General features: G+C 42.2%; 1 protein-coding gene across 1 annotated transcript in view; it reads left to right on the forward strand.

The window, feature by feature from the left end:
• Positions 1-12011, forward strand: part of VEPH1 (ventricular zone expressed PH domain containing 1) — a 189609-nt gene that overhangs the window by 41095 nt on the left and 136503 nt on the right. Inside the window, exon 4 of the mRNA XM_054983455.1 lies at positions 409-575. Within this exon, the coding sequence (XP_054839430.1) occupies positions 409-575 (167 nt within the window). The remainder of the gene's footprint in view (positions 1-408; positions 576-12011) is intronic.

Raw genomic sequence — 12011 nt, forward strand, 5'->3', positions numbered from 1 at the left:
TCAGAAAGGAGGGAGGACAGTTAAATTTCATTGGCTCGCCTTCCTTTTCATGTTCATTGAACAGTTCACTCTGGAGGTATAGTTCAGTGCTCAATTAAATATCCAGATTTTCGACAACTCAGACAGCTCTGGTTCATAGGCAGGGACATGTTGTCTCAGTCACATTCCTCAGTAGATGATGTTTTGATATCTTGGTGCACTATGCATTTTTCTTTTGTTGTACCATATGTTTCTGCACAAACATCATTTCCCACAAATATCTTTCCCAGAAATCACTGGTAATAAAATCTTGACTCTGTATTGCTTTATCGCTTCAGCTAGAAAGATAATGCAATATGAAAGACTGACTGGAAAGGCAAAAAGTTTGAAAGTGTTTTAAAAATATATGACTGTACTTTCTCTCAATAGGGAATTCCATGTTGCTACGTGTATTGCCATCTTTGTATGAAAAGCAATCACAGCCAATTAACAGCCACCTGAGAGACCTGGTTGCACTGATGTCTCACTTGGAACCACCTGAACAGCATCATCTGTTACAACTGTTGATGTTAGTTGCTAAGAAAAAACAGCCAGAGGTAACACTTAATAATTCCTTCTATGTCTGACTCTGTTAAGTCATGAAAGGGTTTATAATTTTGATAATGCAACTCTTCATAAACTCAGTGTAGCCCCAGGGCTTTTTTTTTAGCAGGAACATGGTGGAACGGAGTTCTGGCACCTCTTAAAAATGGGGGAAAGGGGGAAAGGGAGAATATACTTCCTCGAAAGCACTGGTAAACAACAAGGAAAAAGGAAGTATGCCAAAAAGTGTCTCAGTACAATTATATTATCTGTACCACACTACGAGTAAATCAGTATATTTACAATGAATCTTCAATTATCTACAGCAAATCAATACATATGCATGGAGAGAGAATTAAGTCCCAATACAGTAGAATTCTCTCAAACTTTGCTCATGACGCCAGAAGGTAAACGGTGCCAGAAGGGTCCAGAATATAGCTGGTTGGTGGCATCCAAGGTTGCAAGGTTGCAAGAACAGGTGGCAACGAGCTACACCGGTCTCATTCCTTTCGGCTCGTTTCAGAAAGGGTCCTTCGTCAGGCCACCAATATCCTACAATTCATATTACAAAATATCAATACCAGTCCATTTAGGGACATCCCGGTAGTTTCATTTATCCAGCCATACTTACTATTTTATCAGGCAAATTCGTATAAGGAGTCAATTATCAGTCAGTATCAAGTTCTGAAGTCAGCTACCATATGCGGTGGGAAGGGCACACATATCATCAGTTAAATACAAAAGCTCAAGGTTAATTACCAATTAACACATAATTATTTCATTTAAAGGAACTTGACTAATAAATACATTGCACTTCTCCCTAATGCATTCCTATATTCAGTTTGCACACACAGTACCAATATAAATTGTACATCAAGGGGGTTCAAACATCAGTGAGGGAACAGGGGCAGTTACCTTGCCAGTTTCAACCTTTCCCCCACTTTGTGCATTGCCGGGAGAGCATAATGGAATATATAGATATTTTTGCTTTTTCCACTGATGAACGAGAGAGAATCCTGTCCATTCTTCCTTCTCTTTCGGAAGGACGAGGGGTCACGCCGTCCCAGGACTGGGTCCTTTATTTGGAACAGCGTACTAAGTTTACCAAGCTGACCCTCCATGCCTCCTCCCTGATAGAATATAGTAAAGAAAATATCATCCCCAGAGGTCTACGGTTACACAAACCCCCAGGGATGTATACGAATGATGAGTCCTTTAAGAAAAAGTGGGCTCAAATTCTGAATAAGTGCTCCTTCGATCTCATGCTGTTGCTAATTGAGCGTATTGCTCAAGAAAAAGATGAAGTGGGATTGGAAATTGAGCAAGTGGAGACTGAACTTAAAACTAAATACTCTGAGGAGGAGTTTAAGGCTAGATCTAATGAAATAGGGAGACTAATCAAGGAATGTGAAACTAAGCTTAAGGACTTAAAGTTAAAGAAATTAAACAGGGACAGACATGACTACTCCAGTGGTAATATTTATAACTGGAAGGAATGGACCTCCAAGAAACGTGTCACTTGGGCCCCCTCGATCCCTGGGACGAATGAATTTGATACCACCGATCCCTCAGACACAGACCAATCGGGTGATGAGGGGCGGACCCTTAGGAGTCGAACGATACCAAATCAATCCTCGAGATGAGCTTTTTTAGCGAGGGGCCGACTCTCGCGCAGAGGCAGATACAGAACATAGTTTTTAATTTATCCAGCTGGCCGCTTACGGATTTGGAAATGCAGGTTCTGAACAAAGGGTTAGGCTTTGTCCCCCGTCCCAGATATAACGCTCTCAACACTAGGATTGACTTGTACAAACTTTTTCGTCAATTAAAATTAAAAAAATTCTTTGGCAACATCCCCTCGGTCTCTTTATGTGCTGGCCTTAAGAGCAGGTCCACTTTTACTCCACTAGTTGTAGACACCCAACTAGAAACATTTGAGAGATTGGTACTCAAGGAGGTTGCAAAAGTGGAGAGCCAGCCCGAAAGAACGCGGCAAAATCTGACCAGATCTGAGTGGGCAGCTTTACAATCCTTACAAAAAGACGAGGGAATTATTATTAAACCGGCAGACAAAGGGGGAGGGATTGTCCTGTTGGATAGGCAGGACTACCGACAGGAGGTCCTACGACAACTATCAGACCGGGAATATTATACCCGGATCGACCATGATCCCACGACAGAAATCCAGAGAATTATAAAAATACTACTGGATAACGGGTTGGCCAATAATTTCATACATCAATCATTACATCAAGCTTTATTTAACCAAGATCCACGGGTGCCCGTCTTTTACTGCCTGCCCAAAATTCATAAGCAAGGGCGACCCCCCCCCCGGGCATCCGATTATTTCCGCGTGCAATTCAATCTTGGAACCGCTAGCGATCTATTTAGATAGTTTCTTGCAACCCTTTGTGATGACGGTAAAGTCCTTTATAAAGGACACTACTGACTTCATAAAATTAGTAGAGGATATGGTAGTTCCCCCAGGGGCTTATTTGCTTACATTGGATGTTCAGTCACTTTACACCTCAATCCCGCATAGCGAGGTCCGGACAGTTATTGAAGGGACATTGAATACGAGGTCCATTCTTTTTCCCCCGACTAGTTTTCTTTTGGATCTTTTGGACTTCATTATGGAAAAGAACTACTTTAGATTTGAGACCCAATATTTTTACCAAATTAAGGGGGTCGCGATGGGGTGTCCCGTGGCCCTGAGCATTGCAATTTTGTTTATGGCGTTTTTGGAAAACAAATATCTGTATGACCCTGAAACTAATCCGTTTTTTGAACAGATAATTTGCATAAGAAGATACATAGATGACATTTTTTGTATAATGCGCACTTCTTTAGCAGTGGAGAGTTTTGTGGAGTGGTTGAATAAATTAGATGAAAATATACGATTTACACACCAGGGCAGCGGGGACAGCATCCCTTTCCTGGATGTGGTGGTCTTTAAGAGGTCAGCCACGTCTTTGGGCGTGAGGCCCTTCAGAAAACCCACAGATAGGGCAGCCTACCTGCAGTACAACTCCTACCATCGAACGGTGCTTAAAAAGAACATCCCGGTAGGACAATTTCTGCGCATTAAAAGGAACGCTTCCTTCCAATGCCACTACCAGGAAGAAGCCAGGAGGATGGCAAATGACTTTAAGGCGCGCGGATACCCAGCTTGGGTGATCTCCCGGGCCAAACAGAGAGCAGATCGCTCTTCCCGCTCGCAATTGCTATCTTATAGACAACGTGAGGCAGAGAGAACAGGTATCACCTGGGCCATTGATCAATCCCCCCTGGCCGAGCCAATAGTGAGAATCATCAGAAAATATTGGCGTGTCCTTTTAGATATTCCAGGCTGCGCGGCTCCGCCCCAAATAGGATACCGACGAACTAAAAGCTTAAAAGACCTTCTAGTACACTCGGGTTTTACGAGTCCAATTAAGTAAACCAACTTACCGCTCGGACACTTTCCGTGCGGTCACTGTAGTGTATGTGCCCTCTGTCTAGACCTCAGGAAGATGAAATTCCCGAAATTACGGTACCCTCCAACATCTAGGGATTTCTCCACATGCAATACTAACAATGTAGTGTATCTCTTACAATGCAGTTGTCCTTTGTCATACGTGGGCTGCACCACCCGCCCAGTGCGCTTACGCATGCAGGAACATATATCAAGGGTCAAAAATCATTGTGAAGACACACCCCTCTATCAACACCTTTGGAACAAACACGGAAGTGATAGAACCTTTAGATACTCAGTCTTGGAGGTGATAAAGAGACCTGGTCTTAATAAGCGCCTTCTCCTACAGGCTGAGATTAGGTGGATTTTTAGATTACACACTATGCTACCAGAGGGTTTGAATAACGACATTGACTACTCGGTGTTTCTTTAAACTTAGTATTTGGTTTTTTGAAAGATACCCTCTTAAAAAAATTTTTCCCTCTGGTTGGGATTGAATCAATCTCGTTCCTTGGCTCCCTTCCCCTTCCCGTTCTGCTCCCTATTCCCCCACTGATATTAGAATCCTTTTGATTTAACTTATATTGGTAACGATTGTGCAAATTGAATATAGGAGTGCAATAGGGAAAAGTGCAATGTATTTATTAGACATATTCCTTTAAATGTAGTGATATTGTGTTGATTGGCAATATAACTGGCAAGGTAACTGCCCCTGTTCCCTCACTGATGTTTGAACCCCCTTGATGTACAATTCATATTGGTACTGTGTGTGCAAACTGAATATAGGAATGCATTAGGGAGAAGTGCAATGTATTTATTAGTCAAGTTCCTTTAAATGAAATAATTATGTGTTAATTGGTAATTAACCTTGAGCTTTTGTATTTAACTGATGATATGCGTGCCCTTCCCACCGCATATGGTAGCTGACTTCAGAACTTGATACTGACTGATAATTGACTCCTTATACGAATTTGCCTGATAAAATAGTAAGTATGGCTGGATAAATGAAACTACCGGGATGTCCCTAAATGGACTGGTATTGATATTTTGTAATATGAATTGTAGGATATTGGTGGCCTGACGAAGGACCCTTTCTGAAACGAGCCGAAAGGAATGAGACCGGTGTAGCTCGTTGCCACCTGTTCTTGCAACCTTGCAACCTTGGATGCCACCAACCAGCTATATTCTGGACCCTTCTGGCACCGTTTACCTTCTGGCGTCATGAGCAAAGTTTGAGAGAATTCTACTGTATTGGGACTTAATTCTCTCTCCATGCATATGTATTGATTTGCTGTAGATAATTGAAGATTCATTGTAAATATACTGATTTACTCGTAGTGTGGTACAGATAATATAATTGTACTGAGACACTTTTTGGCATACTTCCTTTTTCCTTGTTGTTTACCACCTCTTAAAAATGGTCACATGGCTGGTGGCCCCGCCCCCGACCTCCAAACAGAGGGGAGTTTAGATTGCCCTCCACGCTGCTCCAGTGGCACAAAGGGCAATCTAAACTCCCCTCTGTCTGGAGATCAGGGGGCGGGGCCACCGGCCATGTGACCATTTTCACCTAGGGCAATTTAAACTTTAAAAAACTCCCCCCTTGTTCCAGCTGACCCAAAGTGACGTCATTGTGCAGTCTTGAGTTCCATCACTGAGTTCCACCACTTCTTCTCCCACAAAAAAAGCCCTGTGTAGCCCCACCAGTTTAGGCTCTGGATGTCTATGGACAAATATTCTGATGGCAACTCCAATTTATTTCCTACACAACCTTCAAGGTGCCTCTCTCAGGCCCATAGAATTTTATTTAAGCTTTGCTGAACTCAAGAAGCACTTTGGGGATTAGAAATAAAAATGTCTCCAAGAAGAATGGCAACCCCCCCCCCTCCAAAATACCCTTGTGTGTGCACTCTGGCTCTCACTATGTGGTGATGCAATTACTTATCTTATTCATTACTTGAAATGGCAGGTGATGCCATGTCCAATTCGTCCAAACATAACAAATAGACCATGCCTGAGATTAACGATACGTGACTTACTAGGTTGTCAGTTGTCACCAGATCCTTGGCTCAATAGCTGATCAAACAGATACCAGTGTGGTATAGTGGTTCGATATGAAGCAGGAAGAACTGGATTTGAATCCCCATTCAGACCAGGAAACTCACTAGCAGAGTTACACCCGTCTAAGTCTACTGGTAGAGAATTGCTAAATCCACAGCTGAGGATTGTATTATAGGTGACCTTGAGTCAGTTATTCTTTTTCGGCCTTCTTTAACAGTCTTATTGTGAGGGGGAAGTAGAATAGTCAGTCACCAAGAGCTTTTTAGAGAACGGGTGGGATATGAATGAATGAAAGCCATGCATGATACTCTTACTTTACTGGTATTGTTCTAGTTTCCCTGAGAAAACCTGTTCAGGTTTCCACTCATGATACTCTTACTTTACTGGTATTGTTCAAGTTTCCCTGAGAAACCTGTTCAAGTTTCCACTCTGCCCTACAGGGAAGAATTCCTGGCTGGAATCAAAGTCTGGGTTCTCTAGTTCTTTTTGTGCTAATCCAGGGTGGGGATGAATTCTTAGGTGCTCCAGCAGGCCGGCTGTGGTAAAAAGAGTCAGCAACAGCGCTTTAGATCAATTCAGCATGCAGCCCGTAGCATAATAAAACAGAAGGCATTCCCTTTGCAAGGTAGTTTTCCCTTAGGAAATGTGAATGTTCATCATTCATCAGTTATATTCTGATGTTTCAGAATAGGCTGTTCCAAACAATCTTCACAATCCAGTTTCAACTTTGAAAAGTAGTTTTCAAATAAGGTCATTTGACTGCAAGTTATCATGTGTGGAGAGAGGGAGTTATGTGCATGCATACATTAATATTATTAGAAGCTTCCAAGCTGAGGGCCGGCTTGATCATGGCATCTCTAACATTTGAAAACGTATCAGTTCTGTTTACCTAAAACCCAGCCAGAGAGTTGGCAAAAATACTAAACCGAACACATAAAGCCACCTTTACGATGAATCACATTATTGGTCTATCAAGATCAGTATCATCTCTTCTAAGATTGGCAGTGGCTCTCCAGGATCACAGGTGTCTTTGACATCACTGACTACTTGATCCCTTTAACTGAAGAAACTGGGACCTTCTACATGCAAAACAGATGCTGTTTGCAGTTTTTTATTTTATTGACAAAATTTTCATTTTCCTGTAAATGAGGGAAGCAAGATACTATTTCTCCATTCATAGTCTGAAATGTAATGCAGAATATCAAAAAAGGAATTATTCTAAACATATCAAAAATAATTTGTTGAAGAATATTTGGGATCCAGTTTGGTGTAGTGGTTAAGAGATGCAGGACTCTAATCTGGAGAACCAGGTTTGATTCCCCACTCCTCTGCTTGAAACCAGCTGGGTGACCTTGGGTCAATCCCAGCTTCTCAGAGTTCTCTCAGCCCTGCCCACCTCATGGGGTGATTGTTGTGGGGGTAATAATAACACACTTTGTAAACCACTCTGAGTGGACATTAAGTTGTCTCAAAGGGTGGTATATAAGCTAAATGTTGTAGTTATTATTATTATTATAAATATTTGCCAGGAAACTGCCATGTTGGACATTGCTTGACTGTGGTAGTGGTAGTGTTTCTCCTGAATGAAAATTTTGTCAGTATACTTTGCAAGTTTGCTTGACAGAGTTGGATAGTGTCTCAATAAAAGGCACAATAAAATGATGTTAATCAATTGCCAAATCGTAATAGGAAAAATATCATTTATTTCAAGTGATGTTAATGAAGGGTTAAAGCAATTAGTGGATCAAAAGAGGTTTAATATGGTGAAAGAAATCGATTACTGAAATAGGCTAAAAGGGTCTTTAAAGTGATTGCTAGATACTCTGTTTGGGAGAAATAAATAAAAATGGTGGTATGCTGGACAGAACTGAGAGATGACTATCAAGCCATCTTTGAACCAAAACCTTTTGCCATTTTTGACTGTCCTTATTTATGCATGAAATATTGTGTGCCATTATTTTATTTCCCTCTGTAAAGATAAAGCTATTTGAAAGGCTTTTGGAGTCTTTAAAGCTTAGTTACAGGGAATAACTGCCAGAATAGGAACAAGGGGGAGAAAGCCAACAGAAGTATCACATGTTTCGTGTACAGTTCACACAGTCACACAAGCAGGATGTTTATGAGGCATAGGGCATTATAACAAGGTACAAAGATGCCTTATTTACAGGGTATAAATTTCAGCAGCCTTCATAAAAAAAATTCAACAGAAACTTAATATCCATCTCTCACTACAGTCAAGGGAACCTTCTTAAAATATACAGTTGCAGAGGGTATATAACTAGCTCTATGAAAAATATTTTCCAGTCTGATGAGGCATTTCATTCTTTCTTTGGTGCCTAAGCCAAATGACCTCTTTTCAGCATGATAGCCATTCTCTTGTTAATATCAGTTTGTTGTACCATTGGGTCTCTGTTGTACTCTTTAAAAACATGTTTGGGCCTCTTTTTTTTCTTTAAGCGCATTTATTTCAAGCTAAAGAAATTTGCCCTTATTATGCTCTGGTGGATGAGGAGCTAGACTTGGATTTGGAGTCCTGATTCAAATATATGCTCAGCTATAAAGCTCATTGCGAAAACTTAGGCAAGTCACTGCCTTTCATCCCAACTCACTTCATAGGGTTGCTGCGAAGACTGAAACTGCCATCCGTTCCTTGGGGGAAAGGTGGGATAAAAATATGATAAATGCAGGGCTCATTTTGAGGGGGAATGCACAGGAACACAGTTCCGGCAGTTCCTCCAAAGAGATCATGTCAGGTGATCTGCCCACCTGACTCTTGGCCATTTTGGGCCCATTTCGGCCTGGATTGGGGCTGAAACAGCCTGGATCGAGTCTCTGACTGATGGTGGATCACTCTCCCGCTCATCAGCGGCCTAATCCTGACCATTTGGGGCCCCTTTTCAGCCATTTTCAGCCCCTTTTTGCCATTTTTGGGCCCAATTTCGGCCCTGAATGGCCAGGATTGGGTCCAAAACAGCCAGAATGGGTGATGTCAGGGGCATGGCATATGCAAATCAGTTATACTAATGACACACTTCTGGTGATGGCAAGAGGCGTGGCATATACTAATGAGTTATGCTAATGAGTTCCTCCATCTCTTTTTCTATGAAATGACCCCTGGATAAATGAATGCTGGTAAGCATATTTACCCAACACAAAAAGGTATGATCAAAAGGGTTTGCTATGCAATAGGTTATTGGTGGTTGAGATGTTGGGAACTGAACCAGGCATCTTTTGTGTGCAAAGCAGATCACCTGAGCTAAAGTCCCTCCTTTACAACTATCTCGGGCTGGCTTATATGATATGCTGGAACTAGTAAGAAGTGGAAGAAGGTAGAAAGTGCATCTTGATGCAGGTCAGCACACATGGTTAAAATTCTACATTAAAGGTTGCATTCCAGCCATTTATAACAAGCCTGTATAGACACCCAAATATAGACACTGAGGGCCAAGCTACACATGACGAATGACACTTGAACGGCAAGTGTATTTCTCCCTGTTCACTTGCCCTCCACTCAATCCACTTGCTGTTCATTTGTCATGTGTAGCTTGGCCCTGAGATACCAAATACTAGCTTGTATCTGGTTTTTCTTTTTTTATTTTATTTTCCTCTTTTTTTCCTCTTTTTTTGCTTATTTTACTTTGCTTTTGTGGCATTATAGAAGTGAGATTGTAGATACAGAAGTTGACAGTTTTTAATAGGAAGGAACTTGTGCAGGGCTAGAATTGTGAGCACAGTAGGAAAGGATAAATGTATATATGAAACTGTTTTAAATAACTTTGTGTTGACTGACATGTTTACATTAGAATTTAATTAATTAAAAATGCATGTTAGGAGATGCCAGACTGAAATATTCTTTAGCAGGAGATCCTTAAGAACAAGGAGATAGTTTGGAGGTTTTGATGAGAACTTTATAAGGTGAATATCTGCATGGAAATTCTCTGTTAAAATGGGAAGAACTGCACAGTGATTTCGTATATACATGCATTTTGGAGTCAGATAATTGGGATTATCTAATCCAAATGTAGAAGCATGACATAAACAATCCTAATATATTGCTAACTATTTAATTATGTGGGTTGCTGTCCAAACTACTACTAATTTTGAATGAGATTCACAATGGGATTCAAAATTTGTTTCATACAATCTGTGTGTTTTACAGAAGATTCAAACTTATATATTTAGATTATTCAATAGGTAGACTAACCTGTTTTCATTTAGTGGTCAGATACATGGTCACTTGAAGCAAATAATAATCTTGGTGTCAAAGACCTATTTGTTCCAGAAGGCCTTTGTTGTGCAAGTGAGTTACTATTAATTGTTATTGCTGCTGATTTAATTTTTTATTGTCGCTGCTGATTTGATGTCAGTTTATATTGTGGTGGTTTTACTGGTTTACTTGTTGATGTTTTCACTTTGTACTTGTCCAGGGTCTGAGGCTTAGGCCCCGGACTCACCAGGAGAAGAGGACAGGGGACGGCTGGGAGACAGCAGCATGGCTGCCCAACGGACACCCAGGTCCAGAACCCACCAGCACCAGAGGGAGGGAAAGAAGCTCCCAAGCCTCAGAGGGTCAGATGGGGCAGGTGGAAGCCAGCTAGCCCCACCCTCTGGTGGGAGGCTATGAGCCCAGACAGGGAGAGCAAGGACAGCCAGGAAGGGACTCGACCAGAGGGAGAGGGCACAGGAAGCAGTGACAGCCAGCCAGCAGCAAGCCAGCCAGCAACCTTAGCAGCAGGGAAGGAAAGGCAACCAGAGCAACCAAGGGCCGCACCCCAACCTGCAGGCAGGCCAGAAGGAGTTGGCCGGGACCAAGTGAAGCTAGGAGCACAGCAGCTGCAGGTGTGGTTGCCTGTGGCCATCAACAGAGAAAGCCCAGCAACCAGCAAAGCAGGCGCAGGTGCGGCTACCCAGAGCAGACAGCAAAGCAACCACAGGTGTGGCTGCCTAGGAGAGCCATGGCCATGGCTAGAGGGCTGGGGGCGTGGTTGACAGGTGGAGCTGAGAATGGGTAAAGGTATATAAGAGAAGTTCTCCCACAAGGTGGGGTGGTGAGTTAGGAGCAGGAAGTGGGTTGTGTAGGAGCAACAAGGAAGTGAGGAGAGTGAGAGAAAGGGTGGAAGGAGGAAGAAGAAATGGAGGGAGGAAGGAGAGAAGGAGGAACCAGCAAGGAGGAGGTGAAGAGGGGGGAAGCTGTGGAAGGCTGGAAGTAGGAGGATGCTTCAAGGACCCTGACAGGTTGAGCAGGCCTGCGAGTGGTAGAGAGGGAGCAAGGGTGATGTATACCTCCCCTCCTTCCACAGAGCAGAGTCCTGTGCAGGCCCTGTCCATAGCCAAGGGCCGCAGTTCAGGCACACTGACACCATGTGTAGCTATACCCCTGCCAAAGCCTGACAGTACTGATATTATTTTATGATTCTAAGCCACACTTGGTGTTCTTTTGTTGAAAGCAGAAAGGCTATAAACTCATTAAAATTAATAATAGTGTCTGATTTCCAAGAATTTCCACTTTTGCAAATTCATATATGTCCGTGCGAATTGCCAAAGTAGTTCCATAAAAGCATTCCCATTTGCCCATAATTTCGGTCGTTCAGATTTTTAGGATGTTCCCTAAGACATTAGATGAAACATCTGTATTACAACAGTGTGTCCTGTATATATGGATATTACAACAATGTGATGCTTATTGTTGAGGGCCCAATTCCCTGCCACTGTAATCCTTTCATTGCAGTTCATGGACTGACACTGATTTAAAACAGCTGGTGATCTGGATCCCAACTTTCATTCTTTGCTCCATCGTGACTGGGATTTCAAAAATTCCTTGGGGACAATAGAGGATTCCTGTTATTCTTTCATTTACTATGACATCGGAGACTTTGACACGTTTTTAAAATCAATACAATTTCATACTCGTCTAAAGGGAGAAACTTGAGAATTT

Source organism: Eublepharis macularius, chromosome 6 (genome assembly GCF_028583425.1).
Source record: "Eublepharis macularius isolate TG4126 chromosome 6, MPM_Emac_v1.0, whole genome shotgun sequence".
In the NCBI taxonomy this organism is placed as follows: Eukaryota; Metazoa; Chordata; class Lepidosauria; order Squamata; family Eublepharidae; genus Eublepharis; species Eublepharis macularius.